The sequence below is a fragment of the Alexandromys fortis genome, unplaced genomic scaffold (assembly GCF_014885135.2).
Source record: "Alexandromys fortis isolate MF-2015 unplaced genomic scaffold, M_Fortis_MF-2015_v1.1 scaffold_1, whole genome shotgun sequence".
Lineage (NCBI taxonomy): Eukaryota > Metazoa > Chordata > Mammalia > Rodentia > Cricetidae > Alexandromys > Alexandromys fortis.
In genome coordinates, this window is record NW_026067927.1 from 3,867,643 (window position 1) to 3,892,123 (window position 24,481).

Below are 24,481 nucleotides of genomic sequence, written 5' to 3' on the forward strand. Positions count from 1 at the left end.
ATACATAAATACAACCTGCTCAGGCCTTATAATGTTATTTATATGATCTCAGGGCATTTGATACTCTATTGGATAACCCACTGCAGGGCCCTTCCCTGAGGAAGGTTATTTCTCCCCCTTGCAGCACCCGCGGATCTATGTAGAGTTGAGCTCCCTCCCCCTTCTGTGTTAGAATGTCCATTGGTGTTATTGTTCATGTCTCCTTTAGGCAGTCGTGTTGGTGGGACTTCATCATGTGTGGCGTTTGTAACTCTCCCAGGAGACCATCTCGTGGCAAACTTAACGTTCCTCTGGCTCTTTTCACTCCCTCTTCCACAGTGACCCCTGGGCCTCAGGTGTTGAATTAGTTGTAGATGTAGCAGTTGAGACTGGGCACCCAACAATCTCTTGTTCTCTGCGGTTTGTTTGTTTGTTTGTTTGTTTTGGGTTTTTTGTTTTTCGAGACAGGGTTTCTCTGTAGCTTTGGAGCCTGTCCTGGAACTAGCTCTGTAGACCAGGCTGGTCTTGAACCCACAGAGATCCACCTGCCTCTGCCTCCCGAGTGCTGGGATTAAAGGCGTGCGCCACCACCACCCGGCTTGTTCTCTGCGTTTTAATTGGTTGTGGAAGGTTTTTGTTTCTTTTTTGGGGGAGGTTTTTTTTTTTTTTTTTTTTTTTTTTTTTTTTTTTTTTTTTTTTTTTTTTTTGTAATGGTTTCCATCTTTTGCAAAGAGAAGTTTCTTTAATGAGGTGAGACCTACACGAATCTTCACATGGCCCCTCTGAGAACCTTCCGAGCCTTGATCCCTCTTTCAGAAACTAGCAGATGTTCCCTCAAACAAGTGTGTCAAATTTTCACATTAGTAAGTGAAGCCCTCACACACTAGTCAAATGTCTCCTTGCTTCATAAAGTTTCAGAGAATTAGTTCCTTATCGTCATGGTGGGGCACATGGCGGCATGCATGGTGCTGGAGAAGTAGCTGAAAGCTTTACAAACAGACCCAAGGACAGCAGAGTTTTTAAAATTATTTATGTATATGGATATTTTGCTTACTTGCATGCCTGTGCACCATGTGTATACTTGGTGCCCTCAGATGCCCGAAGAGGGCCCGTTGGGTCGAGTTAAGACGTTAGTCGCCATGTGGGTGCTGGGAATCCAATCCAAGTCCGTTATTTTTAGCAATTACAAATAGTACTGGCATGATTAACCTCGTACATGTAGTTTTGTGCTATATATCTTGGGGATTTCAAGAGCTTGGTGCATTTTGGAGTAGTTAGAAAACGTAAGCCAGGAGAGTTCCGGCCTCCAGTCAGCAGGTGGCGCTGCGCTCACGTCTAGCCGGAAGCGCAGAGGACCCCGCCGATAAATTGCTGGTGACCGCGCAGGCGCGGCGCGGGACCGGCGCGGGAGGCTGGCAGCAGGTCGCGATGCCGTACGCCAACCAGCCCACCGTGCGGATCACGGAACTCACCGAAGAGAACGTCAAGTTCATTATCGAGAACACGGACCTGGCGTAAGGCGAAGAGGGGAGAAGTGGGCGGCCGGGTGCTCGGGCCTCCTGCAGGGCTGTGGCTTTAGGGCCGCTCACACTGCCTGACTTTCCTCCTGCAGGGTGGCCAATTCCATTCGGAGGGTCTTCATCGCCGAGGTGCCCATAATAGGTATGCGACCCTCCCTCGGGGCCCTGCCACCGGCCCTCCGCTCCAGGTGGGGGGCTGTGCTCAGCAGCCTGGCTTCCAGCACTGTTCCGTCTACCCAAAAGCAACAGAAATTAGGACCGAACACTGTTAAACAGCTGAGAGCTGCGGCCTCCTCATCCGTAGTGGGTAGACGTTAGGAAGTCGTTAGCAGGTGATACCCGGGATTACCGAAGTCGAAAAGATACCGCGCCTTGACTTTTAAGTCAGTGTTGGGGTACTAGTGGGTGTCTTTTGAAAATGTGTGTTAATTGTACAAAATAACGGGTTTTGTCGTGACATTTTTGTGCACGCACACACACACACACACACGAGTATTTAGATTGTTATTCCCCAATCTCTTCCTTTTATTTCCCTCCCACTGGTCTACACACACACACACACACACACACACACACACACACACACACACACACCGTCTTTCCTGATAGTACCTTGTTATACTTTCTTGTCTCTCCCTCTCTCTTCTTTAAAACGTTGTGTTTATTTATGTATATTTGTATGTCCCTGGGCACAAGAGTGCCACAGTGCATGTGTGGAGGTCACAGTACAGTTTGTGGGTGGGATTCTCTTCTACCATATGGGTCCTAGGGATCTTGACAAGTAAGTGCCTTTACTCGGCCGATCCATCTCGCAGACCCTGAACCACCTCCCCCCTTTTTTTAAAGGACTTATTTATTATGTATACAGTGTTCTGTCTGCATGTATGCCTGCATACCATAAGTGGGCACCAGATTTCATAGATAGTTGTGAACCACCATGTGGTTGCCGGGAATTGAACTCAGGACCTCTGGAAGAACAGCCAATGCTCTTAACCTCTGAGCCATTTCTCCAGCCCCAAATTCTCCCTTCTTTTTTTTTTTTTTTTTTTTTTTTTTTGGTTTTTCAAGACAGGGTTTCTCTGTGGTTTTGGAGCCTGTCCTGGAACTAGCTCTTGTAGTAGCTCAGGATCTCGAACTCACAGAGATCCGCCTGCCTCTGCCAAGTGCTGGGATTAAAGGCTTGCGCCACCACCGCCCTGCTCCAAATTCTCCCTTCTTAAAAGTTGAGATTTCACATGAGAGTTCTGACTTCCTCCTGCAAATGACATACTTTTGTTCTTTATGGTTGAATGATACCCAGTGTGCGTACGTGTTTGTGCATATGTGTGTGTAATATTTTCTTCATCTGTTCTGGTAGGTGTCTTTTTTAATGGATCTCTTATTTTCACTGTATGTGTAGATCATCTAAGTTCCAAGTAAGATGTAGAGACAAGACATGGACAAACACAAGGCAAAATATGGCAGGTGTCTTCAGGGGGATCTTTTCTTTTTTCTTTTTTCTTTTTTTTTTGTGAGTGGAAGGAGTTCTAAGGGAGTAGCAGCATCTGTAGACACACAGGTTTTTAGAGGCTGGCAGTTTTCAGTGTGTGAGGATGGGCATGGGAAAACCTGGATGTGGTCCTTGCTTGGGTTGAGGAAGTACTGCAGGGCAGAGCAGGTTGGATCCATCATTGACCTCTTTTCCTTAAGTCTATGCTAGTTATTTGAGAATTGGGCTCCAGCACCATTTGATTTCTGAATTTCATTGTTTACATGCAGGTGTTTGCTTATGAATGACTAGGTACATGTTTAAGTGAAGCCTCTAAGCACACAGTCCTATACTCTCAGCAATGAACTAGAAGGAATTGGGTTTTATTTTACTATTCCTTCCCTATTGAAGACATTCAGTGACCATCCTCTAATGGGAGTAACACTGAAATCCTAAATGGGTGATCGATCTGTTTATATCTAAAATGAGTGTGGACCATGCACAGTGTTAGTTCTAGGATGTTTTTCCTAACTTTTAAAATTTTAAATTATTTTAATTATGTCTCTGTTTGTAGGTATTTGCAGGCAAAGGCAGGTGCCAGAGGAGGCCAGGGGTCTCAGATCCTCCTGGAGCTAGGGTTCCAGACAGTTGCGAGCCATCTGACATGGTTGCTGGGATCCTCTTAGCCACTGAGCCATTCCTTCAACCCTGGTTTCCCCCGACTTTTAAATGCCCAAATAGCTTTTGTTCTTGGATTTGACATTAACACCGATAGCAAATTTGAAGTTCTCTTTAGGGAAATATTCAACTCCCTAAATATTCTCCCACAGTATTTTCTAAGTGAGCATTTCTTTGTACAGTACCAGTAAGCCCTATATCCAATTCACTGGAGGCAGTTAGGTATGGGGGGGGGGGGTTGTTTAAATTAGATGCCTGGAGTCACACAGTGATTCTTTTATTTAGTTTTTATTTTTATTTTATTTTATTTTATTTTATTTTGACACAGGGTTTCTCTATAGACCAGACTGGCCTCAAACTTACAGAGATCCGCCTGCCTCTGCCTTCCGAGTGCTGAGCACTGAGTAATACTTGAGTCTTGAAAACAGTGCTGTAGGTCTGGATGCCAGAGGCTCAGATGGTGATTAATCTCACTCGTTTTGTTTTGTTTGCTTTTTCAGCCATCGATTGGGTTCAGATTGATGCCAATTCCTCTGTCCTTCATGATGAGTTCATTGCTCACAGGCTTGGTGAGTTTGGGCATTGAGAAATGGAAGGGATTAAAGTGGGGTGCTTCCTGTCCCCAGCCCGAGGGACTTATTTGTAGGTTCCTGTGATGGCTTGGCTGTTCTACGAAACACTTTTCTGTGTCTTGCAGGATTGATCCCCCTCACTAGTGATGACATTGTGGACAAACTGCAGTACTCCCGGGTATGTGTGTTGGGGGGTAGGCTGGAGGCACGGGAAGTGTGTGTGTGTGTGTGTGTGTGTGTGTGTGTGTGTAGAGGGTGCTGCTGGCTAGTTCTCCCGGGGATCTTTGTGGACATCTTCCTTCCAATAGCATTCCAGCTGTGCTGCTGACTGTAGCATAGCTTAGGAAACCACTGTGGAAATGATGCTTTAATACTGTGCTCCTTGGTTCTGGTGGGGCTTCAGAATGATTATGTTCTTAGCACATCCAGGCATCTCCTCAAAGATAGTTTTTTTCACTTTTATGTGTATTTTTTCTGCTTCTATGTATATATGTACAGGGTGGTTAGGGTGCTGGAAAAAGTTAGAAGAGGCCACCAGAGCCTCCGGAACTAGAGTCACAAACAGTTTTGAGCCACTGGATAAAGATTTTGGGACCTGAGCTGATGTCCTCTGCAAGAGCAGCAAGTGCTCTTAACAGCTGGGCCATCTCTCCAGCACCGCCAATCCCCCCACCTCCCATTTATTCTTCTTGTTTTTTTTTTTTTAAGACAGGGTCTCACTGTGTAGCCTTGGCTGGCCTTGAACTTCCAGAGATCCACCTGCTTTGCCTCCTGAGTGCTGGGATTAAAGGCATGTGCCACCATGCCTGTCTTGGAAATATTAATAAACACCCATTTAATTTTTTTCTCTGTAGTTAATGCTAATGTTTTGCTACATATGCCTTATTTTTACCTAACCTTTTAGAAAATAAATGAAAAGCATCCTGACCCTTCTCTTCTTAATACTTGAACACATGGGCCAGGCAGTGGTGATACACACTTTTAATCCCAGCACTCGGGAGGCAGAGGCAGGCGGATCTCTGTGAGTTTGAGGCCAGCCTGGTCTACAAGAGTTAGTTCCAGGACAGGATCCAAAACTACAGAGAGACCCTGTCTCCAAAAGAATGGCAAGTGTTGATGATTAAGGAAGCTGGAAGGTGGGTATATGATAGGTGGCAATCAGTCCTCTCTGTTTTTTTATATGGGTGAAATTTTCCTTAAGAGATTTTGAAATAAAGATTTGCTGGATGAGCCGGGCGGTGGTGGCGCACGCCTTTAATCCCAGCACTTGGGAGGCAGAGGCAGGCGGATCTCTGTGAGTTCGAGACCAGCCTGGTCTACAAGAGCTAGTTCCAAGACAGGTTCCAAAACCACAGAGAAACCCTGTCTCGAAAAACCAAAAAAAAAAAAAAAAAAAAAAGATTTGCTGGATGTTGTCGCCCATGCCTGTAATCCTAGCACTTGAGAAGTGATAACGGGGATCAGTAGTTTAAGGTTCATCTTCAGCTACATAGTGAATTCCAGGCTAGCCTGGGCCACAGGAGGACTTTCTATTCCAAGTAGTCTGGATCTTGAGAGATGTTTTGTTTTTTTCTGTTCTTCCCTTACTTACCGTATTTTCAGTAATTCCCCAGCTGGCCTGCAGAGTGCACTGCAGGTAGGTAGTCCCATGACAACCCTGGTCCTCTGAAGCAGTCCTGCTTGGACACTGCTGTGTAAGCAGTGTGTCCCCTAGTGGTAGCCTGCAGCAATGGCCGTGGAAAGCAAGTGTGGTTGCCAGCTTGTAGACATGTTATCTATAAGCTGAGCAACTGAGAGGATGGTTCCCAGATGTCACAGCCCACAAGAGGCCTGGGACTGTGGTCAGCCCCTTTTCACCAAGAAGAAACTGATAGAAGCTGGTTAGTAGAAGCAGAGAGTCCAGACTCCTTGTTCTGTTGCCCTTCCTATCTCAGGACTGCACGTGCGAAGAGTTCTGCCCTGAGTGCTCCGTGGAATTCACTCTTGACGTGAGGTGCAATGAAGACCAGACTCGCCACGTTACCTCTCGGGATCTCATCTCCAACAGCCCTCGGGTTATTCCGGTCAGTGCCTTTGCTCTTCTCTCTCTGGCTCCGAGTCAAATGGATTGGAGTGGATCTTTATGAGATGTGGTCATAAAGTCACCTGCCCTATGACCGTCTACTTTAACTGCTACCTACAAGTGCTGGTCCCGGGTTTTGAACAGAGCAGTATTGGTTCCATGTTCCCTATGTTGTCCAAAGACCCTCTTAAAGGCCGTCAAACTGTTTGGACAACTGTGCCATCTCCTTCTCAGGCCTCCTTTCCCTGACTTGACAGATTACAGCTTGGATTTACTTGGAGACAGTTGCCAGGGGACTGAGAGGTGAGAGGCTAATGTTTACTTGTTTGGGATTCCTACAGGTGACATCCCGGAACCGGGATAATGACCCCAATGACTATGTGGAGCAGGATGGTAAGGGGGGTGGGGCAGGATGGTAAGGGGTGGCGCATGCATGCTGGTGGGCCAGAGGAAACAGAGACCAGATCTATCCTCTTGGTGGGCTGCCTGGTCTCTTTAGACCTCTTTGCCCAGATACGGGTTTCTTCATGCAGTACTGCAGTCAGAAGTTGGAGAGCTGGCCTCTTTTGGATTCTGACTCACACTCCCCTCTCCCTGCAGACATCCTTATTGTCAAGCTGAGGAAGGGCCAGGAGCTGAGACTTCGAGCTTATGCCAAGAAGGGCTTTGGCAAGGAACATGCCAAGTGGAACCCTACTGCAGGGGTGGCTTTTGAATATGACCCAGACAACGCACTTAGGCACACGGTGTATCCCAAGCCCGAGGAATGGTATGTTGTGGGGGGGAGGGGGCACCAGCGATGACTGTAATGAGAGATGCCGTAGGTAGGTGCTCTGAGGGCCCTGCTGAAAGCAGAAATAACCACTTGCACTTCGCCTATGCTTGTCCTCAGGCCAAAGAGCGAGTACTCCGAGCTTGATGAGGATGAGTCTCAGGCTCCCTATGACCCCAATGGCAAGCCAGAGAGGTAAGGCCCAGTCCTGCTTGGAACTGTAATTGTAAGAATATAGATAGGAGAGGCTGTTAGGCAGTCTCATGTCCAAGCCCCCCACCTCCCCATGTAACAGGAGAATTACCTTTCAAACTTACATTACACATTCTGAGTTGGTCCTCATTCCTCTCTAGCTACCATGAAGAAAGGGCCTTATTATTGCCCCATGCTATCTATTTCTGGCCTGTCTGTTCAGGCTCAAACCAGAGCAGAACTGACCATAGCCCTAATACCCTGAAGCAACTGGAGAGCTGTGGCCAGTGTCATGTATGATTTTTTTTTTCCCCTTTCCTGCTGTCTCCAATGTAGAAATGCACGTACAGTCATTTTAGAGTTTTTCAGCGATGCCTTTTATCCCCCTTCAAGACAAGGTTTCTCTGTGTAGCCCTTGCTGTCCTTGAACTTGCTCTTTAGACCAGGCTGACCTTGAACTCACAGAGATCCACCTCCCTCTGCCTCCCAAGTGCTAGGATTAAAGGCTTTTGTTTGCCACCACTGCTCAGCTCAACAGTGCCTTTTTGAAGCAGCTGTAGCTTCCCTGAGGAACTGCAAAGTAGATCTGGACCACTCTGCAGAAGAGGTTTTAGGTAAAGGGAAGTCAGCCCTGTCCCAAGATCAAGTGCCTCATAAGAATGAAATCAAGTCTCACAGGCTAGAAGGGAAGCCTGCCTCACGAGGGCTCTCACCCTCCTCTTGTCCCTTAGGTTTTACTACAATGTGGAGTCCTGTGGCTCACTGCGCCCTGAAACCATTGTCCTCTCAGCCCTCTCTGGGTTAAAGAAGAAGCTGAGTGACTTACAGACTCAGCTAAGTCATGAGATCCAGAGTGACATGCTCACCATAAACTAGCCGCAGCTTGCCCGCTGCAGAAGACTAGGTTCAAGGTGACCACTGGACTTCAGGTCTTGAGAAGCTTTCTGGTTTCAAGGCTCTGGACTGCAGTTGCACAAGCTTCCCGGAGAGATTGCCAGGGTTCCGCTGGTATTAGGCAAGGCAGTTTTTCACTAGGCATTTAGCATCCCTGGCCTACCTTGTTGATCACTGTGGTATTCCTCAGAACCCCAGACATCCCTTCCAACCTGTTTCCTAGCTCACTAGCAATAGGGGCCCTATTGCTTCCTAGTTGAGAGCCACTGACTTAGATACCTGGTCAGTCCAGCTGTTAAAATCTCTGTCCAGGGAGAGGAGCTTTCACAGCCTACTTGGCTTCTGGTGTTGGGACTGAGTATTAGGACCTTCATTGAAGCAGGCCGTGGCCTTTCAAGTCTTCCCAGGGTCAGGGTCTGGGCCAGCTTACTGGTGTCCCTAAGCTGAGATGTCACCCTTTGGGACTAGTATTAGATCCTGGCCATCCTCTCTGTCCACAGGTAAACTTGCTGTTTTATTCTCTGACCTGACTTTGGGGTGGGGGGGGACAGGCCCCTCCCACATTTCCTTTCTCTTCAGTGAAGTTCAGGCTCTGCCCTAAGCAGGTCTCCAGATAGGAACAAATCTGCCCACCATGGTTTTCAGGCAGCCTTGGGAGAAGCCCACACCAGCACAGAAAGGAAAGGATATTTATTGATCAACAATAGTTGTCTTTTTACAAGTTTTTATTTTTGGCAATAAAGAGCACAACATAATCTCCTTCATGCGTCATCGTGCCGCTAACTGAGCCAGCTCTGCCTCCTCCCGAGGATCTGAGCCCATTTCTTCTGCAGACAAGCTGACCTCTGGGTGGTCATTACCTGGGTCACCTGCCTGCTCTGGGGCCCCTCTGGGAGGGGCCTCCTTATTCTGCCACAAATGTGAACAGCGGTTATTTACAAGGTCTATTCCCACAAATCAGAACCCTAAAGTATTAAAAAACAAACACGCAACAAAAGGTTTGATGTGAATAGAAAGATAGCCCTTCTGCACGGTAGTCAATAAATACCAGCACTAGAAAATCGATTGCTTTAATTGCATTTCAGCAGGGAGCCTCAGCACCTTGTCGGAGATGGGAAGGTCTTGGTTGTGGAATCTGGCCTGGGGTGGCTGGCCCAGGGCAAGGGACTCCCCTTGCTGCAGCATTATACCCCCACTCAGTAAAGGGGGGGCAGCAGGGTGCTCCCCACAGCAGTTCTGCAGCCTCCCAGGCTGGCCCCAGCCATTCTCTACTGCTGAGGTAACGGGCGCCCTGCCCGAAGACATCTTCAGCCCACTGAGCAGGAAGGAGCCAGTGCAGAAAGTGCATTTTAAAACCGGATGCCACCTCTGCTTCAAAACTCCTAAGTGCAAGGCTACCACATGGTACAGTCAAGTTTGGGTCCTTCCTGTGTCACTGTTGGCCCAGAGGACAGATGCTACTGCTGTCTTGGCCCTTGGGCTTCTGAGGAAGAGCCCGCAGGCAGCACCGGTCTGATTGCTCCCCTCTGACCCTGGCAGCTCAAACAGTCTCGGCAGCAGGAGAGTTTTTTTCAATGAGGACAGGAACAGCTGCCCTCATACTCAAAAACAGCTTTGACCACACCTGGTCTTGGAATTAAAAATGGGTATGTGTTGGGGAGGGATAAAGGGACGCCTCATTAATACAGAATATGTCATAAGCCATATATATTAAAACCATTAACAGTATATAGTCCCACGGTGGCTCCAGCCCCTCATGCTCAGGTGGTGTGGCCAGCCATGTGCTGAGGTCCAGCCTCACCCTGGAGGGCAAGGAGGGACAGCTTGCTCTCTCTTCAGGCTCTTGGCCAACAGCTCCTTAAGGCTGTCCATGGGCCGCTGCAGTTAGCCTTCCAACGGGTGACCCAGCAGTCAGTGCGCCCACCGGTCCAGCTGTCACTGGGAAGGAGTCTGGGTCTCATTGCTGTCCTCCTGGCTGGGCTGTGGCTTAAGCAGGATGAATCTGTTCAGGAGGTCTGTTTCTGAGCTGGCCTGGGCTGCCCCATAACCTTCACCTGTGGTCAGAAATCCAGGCTCAGAATTTGAATCCAGGACCAAAGACCCTTGCCCGGGAGGCCTCCACAGGGACGAGACACAATGAATGACTCACCGTAGCTAGAGGCTTCAGCAATGTTCTGAGAGCCTGTGATATGGTGCCAGTATGCACTGCGGGGCAGCATCGTGGTGGGTGTGCAGGGGTATGAGTAGTGTTCGGTGCCCTTGTTCAGCAGCTATGGCACAGAGAGGGGTCCCCTGTGTTAGTTCCGGGGACAGGGCTGCCAGCCCAGGGCCCTGCCCGACTCACCTGTGCACAGGCTGGTGGAAATTTAGCTGGCATGTCTGTCCCACCTCCCAGTGCCCTGGAACAATAGCCACTGCCTCACCCTCACGTTCTTCTCCATTTCCAGCAGGACCCGCTTGTGCTGCTCAGCGATTGCCAGGGTGGCACTGTGGACCCGCTGGTAAATCTGCTCCCCTTCCTGTGTCTGAAAGGTGTAGAGTCCTTCCCCAGCGTCACACATCCTAGGACACAGAAAGCAAGGTGGGCAAGGTGTCAGGAGCTGCACTGCGTGGGTGTGCGAGTTCTGTATGCCAGCTGTGGCTGTACCAAGACCTCCAGGGACAGGCTGGCTGTGGTCTAGGACCTGGGCCACAGTATACATGAGCTGAGCGGTTACCACACACACAGTGGAGGTTTGACTAATTAATTAGCCAGTGCACTAATTCACACTAATTCACCAGCACAGCTTTTCTGCTACCCTCTGCTCTGCACAGTGAACAGCTTCCTCGGGTTTTACAGAAGAGGAAACCAAAGCTTCCAGCCTAAGAGTAGCTCAGCCAAGGTTACTCAGGGTGGTGCACAGCTAAAGTCTAGCAGGCTGGTGAAGTCCCAGCAGGCTAGGTGCTTTTTTTAGTCCCCTGTAGAAAACTGGTACTGAGGCCACAATCACAAAGCTCAAGTGTGCGCTGGCAGCAGTGACTGAGCCAGGGAGATGTGTTTGGTATGCAGCTTCACTAGACCTGCCTGTTGTAGCTAATGGCTTCTTCAGGCCCTGAGTTCCCTGTCTGCAAAACTGAGGCCTTCTATCCCTTCTGGGTTGCCATACTGATGCCATGCAGAAAGCAGCCTCCATGTGCCATGTAGTATAGGGAGGGAGGAAAGACGATACTACCTGCCCGCCTCAAAGGTAAAACGTGTGGCATCTCGGCCGTAACGGCGCAGGGAGCAGAGGGGCCACGAGACGAGTTTCACGCGGGGGTTGTGTATGTCCCAGAGGTAGATGTTCTCGTGGGTAATCTGCAGCTTGCACTCGCCGTATACGTCCAGGTTGGGGCAGGGCAGCAGGAAGACATTGAAGCGATCTGCGGTGGCAGAGGGTGATGAGGACAGCAGCACTAACCGAGGGCCCCACCTCCCACCCCACCTGGAGACCCAGCACCAGCCTCACCTGTCTGCTCGCACTGTACTCCTGGGGCCAGGAGGTCTGGCTCTCCCAGACTGATGTCGTTGAGCCGGGACCCCAGACATTCCACTGATAGCGTCTTGTACCATTCCTCTGCCTCCAGCTCTAGAGAGAAATCGCACTTCACAGTTCTGCCAGCTCAGAGCCCTCAGCAGCCCACCCAGTCTGCCTTGGTTTAAACCATTGCACTTTGCAGGGAGGGCAGGGCCTTACCTGCCTGCCAGCCTTAGTCTGGGGATCAACTCCACCAGGGACACACCCTCCCACCCTTCCTGCCAGGATTGGCCCTGCTCTCTTATCCACTGCTTGAACTACTGTTACCAGCCCCAGAAGACCAGTTGGAGCCTGCCACCCTGAGGCCTCACCTGAGTCACAGGTGAAAGTACGAGCCGAGTCATCCGTGAATATGATAGCCACTGCCTGCCTCTTGGTCTCCTTGGGGAGCCGTGTGACACACTTGACGTTGCTGATCTCAGTCACCTGAGAGGACATCCCAAGAGGCTTAGCCCGGCTGGGGTACTTCACCCTGCCTCCCGTAGCTGTGCCCCCCAGGAAGGTACGCCCGGACCTCAAGACTCAGCAAGTCATCTTTGCTCACAGGTAGGGGAAGCTAGGGCCCAGGCCCCTAACCTTGGGGCAGCCTCGGAGGCACACTGACTTCTCATCAGGGTACTTCTCCAGCCGCTGGGGCCCCTTGCTGGAAGATTTCCGGAATACCAGCCAGCACCTCCGGTAGATCTGTGGGGAAAGAACAAAGGTCAGGTCGCTGCTGGACCATATCTCACAACAACGCTGCCCTGGAGCTAACCCAGCCTCCTGAGGGGGCCGTACCACATCCCTCCCTGGATCCTACCTAGCCTAGAGAAAACCTGGAGAGGGTAACTGCCCGATAGCAGCTACCAGAGGGACAGTCTGCCCCAAATGACCAAGGCGGGTGTTCGTGATCAGCTCTGGAGCTGTTCTATGACCCCCCGTGTGCTGAACATGACTGATGTAATGGAGGAGCATTTGTGGGGTGCTTCCTAGACAGTCAGTGTTGAGGTTACTCCTGAGGCCAGTTCTGTTGTCGCCTCTGTTTCAGAGACAGGTGGATCATGAAGAAGGCAAGAAAGAAGGGCCTAACAAGTGGCAGAGCTCCTGTTAAGATGGCATTGCCAGAGACACACCCATCTGGCCACCATACAGGGTCTCCCAGGGACGGGAAGTGGCCCTTACACACAGCCAGCTCTGCATCACCATGGCTCTGTTCTTGGGCCCAGACAAGGCTTTCTGGTGTGAGGGGCATCACTCTTGCCCCCAAGACTTTCCCTCACCACCAGGGTGCACCAGGGAGTTCCCATGGGGACCAGAGGCCCACAGAGAGTAAGGGCAGAGCTTAGAACTAGCTATGCACACACAACACAGGATCTTGCCTGTCCCAACCACTAATGCCCTATGCCACTGAGATTCTCTAGAGCTTCATAAACTCCCAAGGAGGTGACTTCTCCAGAGAGAAGCTGGACTGTCAGACACCATGAAAGGCTGCCCCAGCACCTCCATAAATTGCCCATCTGACCTTGCAGGGCCCCTCCCTCCCTCCTACCACAGGCTCTCTTTAGCCAGTCTATGATAGATTTACCAGCTCCTGCCAGCAGGCTTCAAGCCTGGCAGGCTTATTCCCCAGGCATCCCTGTACCACTGTCAATGCAAACAAGAGAGTCTTGAAGGGGGCCTGGGCTGAGTAGAGGAGGGGAGGAGGCCACTGGGCCAGCTACCTCCTCTGTCTACACCAGGCCTTTGGCAGGCAGGTCACAGAACAAAATGGATCTAGACAGTCCCTCTCACTGGAACTCCCTAGAGCTGGGCTACTTCAAATTCCTGTCTGGAACGCTGGAAGTGTGTTTGCCACTGCACCCCTGTCCCTAGCTCAGCCCTGCTCTGTCCACTTGAGCCTTTTTAAGCAGAGACCATGTATACCATATTCTCACACTCCTTGCTTAGACCTGCTAGCAATTACTGACAGCTACACTGAGCAGGTGAGTGGCCACGTGAGGGACAGGGTGGACAGGAAGATGGGCAGCCAGATGAATGGACAGATAAATGAATGGGTGTGAGCTACCCAAGCACCCCCACCTCCAGCAGGCAGCAACATAAGAGTAGAGGCCTGCCCCCCCCCCCAGCACCCTGGTTGCCTGGTTACAGGATACACACTCACACAACCCCAGGGAGCCATGCACTCAAGAGCTCTCCTCACTTCTCCCAGGGCTTTGATCAGCTTTTCCTAAGCACTTTGCCAGGCTCTATTCTGCTGAGGGCGGGAGGGAAGGAGGGAGGCCCTGGCAGGTAGGTGGGGAGGACGGGCTTTATCCTTTTCCCTTTCCTTTCAGGACCCCCAGCCCACCCCTGCTCTCAGGAGACTGAGACAGGAACACCGCCTGGGGCAACTGCAAGGTGCTGCCCCTCCTGCAGTAGCAGGGTAAGCTTAGGTCTGTGGAGAGCAGAAGCCCCTAGGTAGAGTAGACACCAGTGTGGGCCAGGCCACACCCCGCCTGCCAGTTCCTTCCCCTGGTCTATCCACTCTCTGCTTGCAGCCTGGGAATCCCCAGTGAACAGGGCTGATGCTGACCCTGCCTGCCTGCCCTGTAGCCAGTGCTTTCCTGGCAAGCCCCGCTCAGGACAAAGCCTCAGCTCCGCTGGCCCCTGGGGACTTGCTGCATCTAAGGTGGGAATAAGGAATGGTGGCAGGAGTGAGGTCCTCGTTCTCTGGGCCTCGGGGCCTGGCCTCAGCCTTGCTCTTTGTCTGAGAGGAAAGAGCAGGGTCTCTACCAGGCTTGGGCCAGTGAGACTTCAAACAGGCCCAGCCACCCTGCCTCAAAGCCCTGATGGCCCCGTCGATAGCAGTGGGCTACTGGGCATTTTCTGAACATGAGACACCCGAGAAGGGCAGGAGGAACAAGAATCACCCCCCTCCAAGGTGGCCCTGGACATCTCCTCACCCTCGGACTAGCCCAGGAAGCCTTGAGCCTAACCCATCAAGGTAGCAGGGAGGGACAGGAGTCTTGGGAAAAATAGACTTGAGTCACCTGTCACCAGGGCTTGCTTTCCTGCTGGGAAGAGACTCTCATTGGAAGTAGGGGGTGGGCAGGGGAGCAGAGGTTTCAAAGGGACCCTAGGGCCCTACTCATGCCTCTGGGAGATTTTCCCCACCCAGCTAGAAACCTGTATGGGCTGAGTAGGGGTATGTGCCCCTCTAAGCCTCACCTCAGGGCCACAGCCAACAATGCCAACAACTCCAAAGAAAGCAGCCTATCCCAGAGCAAGGGCCATTTCACCCACAGATCGGGAAGTGTCAGCCTCTGCCCCGCCCCCATGCCCCTACCCCTACCTCCTAACAAGCCACTCCCCTTCCCTAACACTTCTTTAGCACCCAAAACAACCACCTAAAATATGAGTCTAGGCTCAGAACAAGTTGAGAAGCGGGTGCATGGTGGCGGCGGGTGGGGGGTAGAGAGGTCACTTTAAAGAAAAGAGGCTAGGAGAGGTGGGGAGGAAGGGAGGAAAGGGGGTGGGGAGCAAGGGGAGGAGGCCCAGGAGCCAAAGCTCTGCCAGCTTCGCTTTCCAGTCACTCCTGCTACCCGGTGGTGGCTGCCAACCTCCGCTGCTGCCACCGCCACTGCTGTGGCCACAACTTCAACAATAGCAGGGATGCCTCTGCCAGACTGTCAGCTACCACTACTGGTCCAGTGGCTGGGATGCCAGCCAGCCCAGCTGGGGCAAGAGATGCAGTAGGCAGGGGCTGGCCGGGTACATGCCAGCCAGCCAGTGTTGAGAAGCCTCGAACCACAATCACACAGTACCCAGTGCTGGCGGGGCCCCCACACACCATGCCTCCAGACCCGTCCTCAGTACTGTTTATTGACAAGGGCCCCCGCCAGGGTGGCTCACCCCGAGCTTTCTGCTCTTCATCTTCACATAGCCTTGCTTGACGATGTCGTTGAAATTGGTCGCCATGGTTGCCCCTCCGCCTTTGGGGTGCCGGCTGGGCTGAGGCCGGGAGGGGTGCCCAGGTGATAAGCCCAGGTGTCTTGGTCTTCCCTGATCACCTGTTCAAGACACTCCTCACCTCCCCCGCCTCAGCATTGTTCTAGCAGCTGCTTCGCCCAGCTCCTGCTGGAAACCCAAATGACAGGGAGATTAGAGCCAGTGACATCTTTCTCTTCTCCTGGCTGTCTCGTTCTTTTTTCCTTCCTCTTCCCACACTCCTCCCTCCCTCGGCCCGCCTGCCCGCCCGCCCTTCCTCCTTCCCTTCCTCCCCACCCCAGGACGGCAGAACCATTCAGGAAAAGCGAGGTGGAGGCTGAGCAGGAAAATGGTCCAGCCCAGTCCCCTCCCTCAAGGCTGGGGCTGGCAGTTAACCCCTTCCTGGGCTGGCTGGCTGGCTGGCTCCCGTTCTGCTTGCTGTGGAGGCGATAGCAAAAAAAGAGGGGAGGTAGCTGACTCTGGAGGAGCCTGGCCCCTCAGCTTGGCAGCATCTGGCCATCCTGATAAAACTTTGGGGCAGACTTAAAGGAACTTGCCAGAGCACCCATCTCCTGGGTGCTGGAACCCCAGCGGAGAACTTACAGAAAATGGCCCAGGGTCCTTTATCTACAAAAGCCTGCACTTCCAGGTTAAAGACAGTACACTTTTGGTTTCACAGACCCCAAGCCCTCTGCCTGCCACGCTATACCTGGCTCTCCCCAGCCCTGGTGAGAAGCTGGGAGTCACCAGCTCAAGCCATTCAGATCCTGCTCCTGGTCCCTGGACTCTTGGGCAGCTCTGCTGGGTGCTGGCGTCCCCTGGGTAGGAGGGCAGAGTCCAGGGGGTGGGGCCCCCGATAAGTCTGAGGAATGTGTGGGACTGTAGGCTGTGGCCTCTAAGGAAGTAGACACTTACCCTGGCCCTGAGCTAGGAGGAGTAGGCCAGCCTGAGGGTGGGGACATGGCCCCGCCAGGCCACTTGGTCTAGCCAAGCCAAGCAGTGTTATGTCCTGAGCATGGTCAGGCATTAATTATAAGAAGGATGACCGGGGGGGGGGGGGAATGGGCTGTAGCCTAGGCAATGCAGGAAAAATGGGAACAGCAGGGGGAGATTTGGGATCAGTTAACACAGACTCAGGCAATCTCAGCAATGACCCAATCTTAACACCTTCATATTATACACCGGAAAAAGAAAGTTGCCCAGAGAGAATAAGCCACCAGCCTAAGGTCACACAGCAAGCACAGGACACAGCCAAAGAGGAATGAGGACGCTCCTGAGTGGAACGTTGTCCTGTAGCCCCCTTTGGCTGCCTGCCACCACGTAAGCTTTCTCTGTCATGAAGCCTCAGGAGTCAGGGCTATGCTAACAACATGGCTCCCCGCATCTCCAGGAATACTGGGTGGCAATGCAGTAGCATTTCTGGAGTTAGCTGGACATCTGTGTCTCCAGGATGGGGCCCTAGGGCAAGCACGAATCTCAATCCGCCAGCATCTTGGCATTAATTAATCTCTTGGAGGCTTGTCTATTGCGTCCCTAACGAGCAGCAGATGGGACACCCTAGTGGGCACAGGCAAACAAGAGGTGGGGCAGAGTGAGCACCTCTCCTGTGCACAGGGACAGCCCCCTTGGCCCTTGACATCCTCTCTTCCAGCTCCCATGTCCAGGATGCTCCCACGGCAAGTGCTCTGCCTCTCCCGGGGCTAGTCCTCGCCAGCCCTGTCACACCTGGGCTCGGGTAGGGGGGTCATTTTCCCAGCTCTGTCTCCACCGCCTGCCACTGGGGTTGTCTTGTCCCAAGAACAAGCACTGGCTCTATGGAGTTCCCTCTAAGATGACTATCAAGCTAAGCCGGCCCCTGGCAGCCAGTCCACACACAGCACTCAAGGCCGGTTTCCCAAGCAGCCTACAAGAAGCCAGAGGCTCAGGTGGCCCAGACAACCAGGAATATGACTGTAATTCCTCGGTTTCACATTGGTTGTTTTTGTGTATTTTTTTTTCTAAAGGACCTGGGCAGGATGTGGTGGTGTATACCTGTAATCCCAACGCAAGGGAGGCAGAAGCAGGAGGAATGCCAAAGGTCCAAAGCCAATCTTTCTACTCTAACTGAGGAAGTGAAGCCAGGAGGTACACATGCTCCAGACCCTCCTGCCCAGGCCAGACCATAACCCCACTACAAACCAGCCTCCATATGCCCAGTGCTGGCCACTCCCTGTTGGCTCCGTCAACCATCTCCCCTATACAACCCATGGCCACCAAGGTCTCAGAGCTTCCTGCTGAGTCTGTCCACAGAACACCCAGCCCTAGAACCACTGAAAAGCAACATTATGGAGGAGCCTATGACCGGCCAGCCTGCTCTGACCTCTGATCTCACTCCGTCCCCATTGAGGTTGTAGGAGCAAATACTGACCCAGGGCCCCAAATGGAGTGCAAAGAGGGTTGGGAAGGTGAGGATGGAGAAAGGAACACCAAGAGAGGGATCCATGCCCACGCCCACCCCTGCCCCTGCCAAGAGGGAGTATACGGTCTTAAACAGAAAGCCATTACTAACCTGCCCCCAGAAGGTCCCTCAAAGGCTCAATAGACAAGAACTAGGGGCAGTGAGAAAGCCCCTGCCCCTCCATGGCTACCACCAGCCTCTCACGGGCCTGCAGAGACAGATGCCTCCAACTGTGAGAGGACCTGAGCTATACCACCCTCGGCTTTAGGATGAAGCCCTTGAGACTGTGCACATACCTAGATGGCTAAGCTGGGTTTCCAGTAGCCATTCTCATGATTCTAGGGGCACCCCTCCCCATCCCTCTCCTCTATCCTGGAATCAATGTGGCTGGCTATTCTTGGAGAGACAGTAGCTGCCCTGGGCCAGGCCACCACAAAGAGCCAGGCTGGACAGTACACTGCTGCCCTCCCCAGGAAGGGCAGCATCCCCTCCTGGGGCCCTTCCTACCCACCTGCCTCTCCCTCCCAGAATCCTGCCTGGAGGCTTTGGCTCCAGAACAGACACGGAGGCTCCACCAGTGCTGCCTGCCTGGCCGTGCTGCCCCGCCTCTGACAGATCAGATCTTATCGGGGCTGCGGATCGGCCCTATCTGGACACGATCTCACGGTCAGCAGTCGGTTTCCACCTCGCAGCAGAGACACCTGCAATCAGGTGTCTCCTGCAGGGAGAACTCTCCCCACTACTTTCCATCTGTGGTTGCTATCTGGGGCCAGCAGGGTGCGCTCCCGCAGATTCCCATGCCCCAGAAGGTCCTGTCCAAGGAGAGCCACAAAGACAGACCAAACACTAAACTGGGTAGAGGAACATAAGGGAGACAGGACATCTGAACACTCATGGCCCCCGGGAACGTGGTCCAGTGCCCCACACCGATGCTCCGATGCTGTTTTCCCTGGTGCCCTGCCACTTCTCAATATGTAAATGCCTTCTCGGGGCAGCTCCCTACCTCTAACACACTCCCCTCCCATGGTCTCAAGTCTGCCTCAGTCAGATCTCGGCTGAAAGTCCGCCTCCTCCTAAAGGCTCTCCTGACACCCTGGCCTTGCTAATTAGCTGTCTCACAGCACCCAGTGTTACGGTCTATCACGCGTCGCTATGAGATTTTTTTCCTGTTCCTTCATCTGTCACTTGGTCATGTAGAGACACCTACAATGACAGCTCCCCGATGTCCAAGCCTTTTCAACCTAGCTATAGCTCCATCCCAGTGACCAGGACACTGAGAGAGGACAGCGCAGGTGCCCAATCTAGGGAGGGACACTACTTTAAATCTATGATTGTCCCCATCCTTTCCCCCCTCACCACCACTATCTAGCTCTGCTTCGTGAGTGTGCGAGCAGGCTCTCACTTCTCTGTATCTCCGTGCCAACCGGCAGGACCAGCGAAGTCCAAGAGACCAGGAGGACCAGTGGGTTCTGTGCTCCGGTGTTTGGTTCAAAGCTGCCTCAGGGTACTTGTGCTGCTGCTGACACCAGTTCTGAGCTTGGCTAGGGGCCCCACCTTAGCTGGGGTTGTTGGATGAGGTCACATCCAGCTTGTTGCCCTGCCCAGGAATACCCAGCACCCAAGCACACAGAAAACGCAACTGTGAGAGGGACAAAGCTTCCAGGATCCACCTGGGATGCCTATCCGGCAGCCACATTTCCCTGAAAAAGGCCGGCAAAGAATGTGCAGAAAACACAGCCCTGGCGGCTGCTGGAATGTGCTGGAGCTGACACCGGCCCCCCCGAGCTGCCCTGGCTTATCAAAGCCCTCCATCCCAGCCCTCCATCCAAGTGCTTGGTAACTGTTTTGCTCCCACAGCTCCAGGCAGGCAGGTTGCACAGAGCTCCTGTCTGCCCAAGGCTCTGCTCCTGTCCCTTTTCAGGGACAGAAACCAGTTAGCTGGCTCCAAGGTGGGCAGAATCCCAGAGACAGAGGAGGAAGATTTTAGGGCAAGAGACTGCTGGCCCGGAGGTTTTTCAATCGGAAAACCACTTGCAGGTCCGGTAGGCAGTAGGGAGAAGTCTCTTGGAATTTGGGGAGCAGGAAGGCGAGGAAGGCTGCTTCCGGAAAGAAGCTAAGGAAGCCAGGGATCAGGGTTTCTCTGATGGAATACATGGTAGGGCAGGTGAGGGAAGGTCCAGACCCGGGATTCCCAGAGACGGGAGCTGGGTGGGGGACGGCTCAGGGAGTTTCAGGGTCCCGCTGGATTCGAGGGGCGCGTCTGAACCCTCCTCCCTTAAATCAAGACACTCCCGTGGCTGGGAGAGTCCGCAGGTTCCTGAGGTGACGGAGGGCGCCCCAGGGTGAGAGTCGCCGGGATCTCACAGCTTGGTGCGGCCTAGGGACCCCCTCCCCGCCTCACACTCCCCCATTTACCTGGGCGCCGAGGACCGGGCTGGAGACTCTGACTCCGCGGGTCGCAGGGCGGGCTCATGCCCGCGTTTAGGCGCAGCCCGGCGGTGGTGGCGGGATGGTGGTGCACGACTCGGGCTGGAGATTGGAGTGTGGTGCAGCCGCCAGATCCGGATCCAGCGGAGACTCGAGAGGTAGCCGGTTCTGCCGATCCCGCGACGCCACGCCCCTTGAGGCCACGCCCCGCGACGCCCTGGCGCCACACCACGCCCCACCGCCACACCCCCGCCCATCACTGGCGTTGTGTCACGCCCCTTCCCGGAGCCACGCCCCACCCGAGAGATCCGCCCAGTCCCGGAGCTCCGCCAACGCGCCAACGCCGTATCCCTCCGAACTGCAGGACATATTCCAACCCTCAGCTCACTGCTAGTACCAACTCAGTTATACCAACTCTTCTCTGTATTTCATAGCCCAAACTCACGTTGCCCCGCATCTTCTGGAGGTGAACCCAACATCAACTCCCAGTTTTTGAACCTCACCAACTTGAAGAGTCAATACCCTGCTAATGCCCAGACCTGCCCAGGACTCGCTCCGCTTCACCATCACCAACCGCACACTCAACTGTACTCACCTACTCCCTCTGCAAGCCTGAGCAGACTACATTATCATACTTTAGTTTTTACTTACTAGATTTTTTGAAACTAGGTCGTGTGTGTGTGTGTGTGTGTGTGTGTGTGTGTGTGTGTGTGTGTGTGTATTCATGAGTAGAGGCCAGAGTCTGATACTGGGTGTCTTCCAGATAGCTAGTGAGAGCCCTGAAATTTAGGTACATGGTTGTCCGTGAGGCTTTGGGATCTATTTCAGCCCCACAGTGCTGGGTTACAAACTTGCTTGGATGTGGGTGCTGGGGACTCACACTGAGCCATCTCCCTGGTCCGGGGTCTTGCTATGTAGCCTAGGTTGTTATTGAACCATTGAACCTATTACAATCTTTCTGCCTCTATTTCTGGATACGGGGTTTACCTCTGCCACCAGGCCAGGCTGCATCTACACATTTTGGGATCCGCAGATTTGAAAGCATGGTCTCTCAACCAGAAGTGTGGGTGTTCTCAAGAAACAAGTTCCATCTCTGACATGTGAAATCAGAATTTGTGGGAGTTGCAGGCAGAAATCTGTTAGATCTCTCCAGGTGCTTCTGTCAAATGTTGACACCTGAGGACCCCTATTTTAGGCCGTAAGTACAAGGCCAAACAAAAGGCTTTACCTAATTGACTGAAACCCTGGGAAATAAAAATGCCCAAGTTTGACCCTTGTCTCTGAGAAATTAGCCTAGTGCATGAAGAAACCAGGAATCCAGCACCAATGCATGGAGTCCATCTGCCGGCCTCCAGGATACCAGAGACACACAGTGAACTCCTAGAATCATTTTCTGTCCCCTGAAAACATCCCAGGGTTGTCACTGAAATGCATATCACATGCAAGGGAGGCCATGGGGCTACGGGACAAGGAGGTGGCTTTCTCTTTCCTCACCACTAAGCTGGACCCCCTGACCTTCCCATGACCTCATGACTTCCCGTGCATCTTCCAAACTTGACCCCACCTGCTTTACTGCAAACAGCAGCTCATAAAGTCCTCAGGCCTCGAGTCACATAGTGAACTGCTTTCATCCCCAGACACTTGGAAACATGAATTTCTGCAATAAAGAGACCTTTCAGCCTGGGCTGGTGGCACATGCCTATAATCGCAGGCTGAGGCAGGAGGCTGATGAGATCAAGGATGGTTTGGAAGTCTGAATGACTTAGTGAGACTCTGCCTCAAATGAAGAAAAGCAAAGAGAGTTGGGGTGAGGGTATAATATAGCTCAGTGGTAGAGGACCTGCCCTAGGTTCAGTCCCTTGAATTTCAAAAGAAATCATCATCACAATATAATGCAATTTAAGAAGCATCTTCTCTAAGTGGGATTCCTGAGCTTGATTCTCTCGTTCTCAAAACCTTTACCCAATCTACCCTCTCCACCTACTGTGCTACCTAATCTAATTGCCTTTTATCTATCTATCTATCTATCGATCTATCTATCTATCTATCTATCTATCTATCTATCTATCTAAGACAGGGTTCCTGGCAATCCTGGAACTCATTCTGTACAGCAGGCTGGCCTCAAACTAAGAGATCTGCCTGCCTCTGCCTCCTATTAAAGGCAACCACTGCAGAGTTTTCTCTCTCTTTTGAGACAGGGTTTCTCTGTGTAGCCCAGCTATCCTGGAGCTGGCTGTGTAGACCAGGCTGGCCTTGACTTCACAGAGATCTGCTTTCTAACTCTCAAGTACTATCATACCCAGATTTTTTTAATCAAACTTTTGCATTTACACTTCTTATTTGGCTGTTTGTAAATCCACACTCAGGTAGGTGCAGAGGCAATCTGAGTTCCTTGCAAGGCCACAGTACAGGATTTGGCCCCTCGATGTCACCATAGGGAATGTTTCTAACCCTGCAAAGGTGTCCCCTGCCCCCATCCCTTCTTTAGCCATACCCAATTCCTTTCTCTCCTCTGTAAGCCCTGGCAGACACCTCCAGGTTCCCCATTTCTACACTTGTTAGAAGGCTTCCCAGATGTCAATTGTTCACACAGTGACTTTTTTAAAGGTGGTGCTGGAGGCGGAACTAGGACCTCTCTCTGGCAGGCAAGCATCCTATCACTGAGCTACAACCCAGTCCTATTTTAATTTTCTATTTTAAGACAGGCTCTTGAAAGTTATCCAGACAGGCCTGGAACTTATGACGTAGTCTACACCAGCCTTAAATTTTTTTTTTTTTTTTTTTTTTTTTTTTAGTTTTTCGAGACAGGGTTTCTCTGTAGCTTTGGAGCCTGTCCTGGCACTAGCTCTTGTACACCAGGCTGGTCTCGAACTCACAGAGATCCACCTGCCTCTGCCTCCCGAATGCTGGGATTAAAGGCATGCGCTGCCACCGCCCGGTGACCAGCCTTAAATTTGTCATCCTGCCTCAGCCTCTGGAACAGCTGGACTAATCAGCTACATGTCCAAAAAGCCCATCCTTCTTAGTAATGTTTGGTAGTTTATGCAGGTCATAGCAGGAATCAGTAGTTTGGTTTTGTGCTGGTTGTATAATGTTCCTACATTTTGCTGTAAGGGCATACCGCCTTCTGTTTATTCATGCACCCCTTCAAGGACATCTGTGTGGTCTCCAGGTTTTCTGCTACGCACATTGTATATTGGTTTCTGTGCAAACCCATGTTATCCCTCTGGGGCAAATGCTATAGACATAATCGCTGAACTGTGTAGTTGTTGCACCTTACCGCTACTTTCTAATTGCCAGACTTTTCTCTAGAATGTTCTAGAATGGGTATGCTCTTTAACTCTCCCAACAGCAATGAAGGAATGATTTTCCCATGCTCTCGAACATTTGATGCTTTTCAGTTTGGGGGGCTTTCTGATAAATGTGAAGTGATGTCCCATTGTGGATTTCACATGTATTCCCCCAGGCCTGTGGCACGGAATACATTTTCAGGTGATAACTTGCTATTTGTCTATTTTCTTGCTGTCTTTTCCAAGTCCTAGTTTATTTACTGTTTGTTGCTGATTTGGAAGGTTTTTTTTTTTTTTTTTACATATTGTAAGAACCGAGTCTCTTTTGAATATGTGATCTGCAAATATTTTCTCTGTATCTGTAGTTTCTCTTTTTCTCTACTAATGTATTCTCTTTCTTCTTTACCTTTTTGGTCTTAAAACAAAGGATTTGTTATTTTTTTCATGTGTGCGTATGTCTGTGTGAGTGAATGGCACAAGTTCAGGTGCCTACGGAGACCAAAAGAGGGCACAGGATCCCTTAGAGTTGGAGTTCCAGGGGGTTGTGGGTACTGGGAGCCAAATTCAGGTCCCCTGGAGAAGCAAGAGCTTCTCTGAACCACTGAGCTATATCTCAGTCCCTCCTTCCTCCCTCCCTCCCTTCATTCTTTACTCTCTCCACTTATTCATTTCTGTGCTAGGGAATAAA

The 24,481-nt window shown here is 51.8% G+C and overlaps 2 protein-coding genes across 2 annotated transcripts; one reads left to right on the forward strand and one right to left on the reverse strand.

Moving 5' to 3' along the window:
* Positions 1-1,355: 1,355 nt before the first annotated feature.
* Polr2c (RNA polymerase II subunit C) lies at positions 1,356-8,901 on the forward strand. Its single transcript, XM_050143736.1, has 9 exons — positions 1,356-1,493; positions 1,592-1,641; positions 4,146-4,214; positions 4,343-4,395; positions 6,152-6,280; positions 6,621-6,672; positions 6,880-7,048; positions 7,172-7,246; positions 7,975-8,901. The coding sequence occupies exons 1-9, from the start codon at positions 1,408-1,410 to the stop codon at positions 8,117-8,119; spliced, it is 828 nt and encodes a 275-aa protein (XP_049999693.1). The 5' UTR covers positions 1,356-1,407; the 3' UTR covers positions 8,120-8,901.
* Dok4 (docking protein 4) lies at positions 8,845-20,696 on the reverse strand. The gene is made up of 9 exons (XM_050143730.1): positions 20,492-20,696; positions 15,565-15,789; positions 12,271-12,378; positions 12,006-12,120; positions 11,626-11,745; positions 11,350-11,539; positions 10,561-10,699; positions 10,287-10,407; positions 8,845-10,191 (listed from the first exon to the last, which is right to left on the reverse strand). Exons 2-9 carry the CDS (start codon positions 15,628-15,630, stop codon positions 10,073-10,075), a joined length of 978 nt encoding a protein of 325 aa, XP_049999687.1. The 5' UTR covers positions 15,631-15,789; positions 20,492-20,696; the 3' UTR covers positions 8,845-10,072.
* Positions 20,697-24,481: the final 3,785 nt, after the last annotated feature.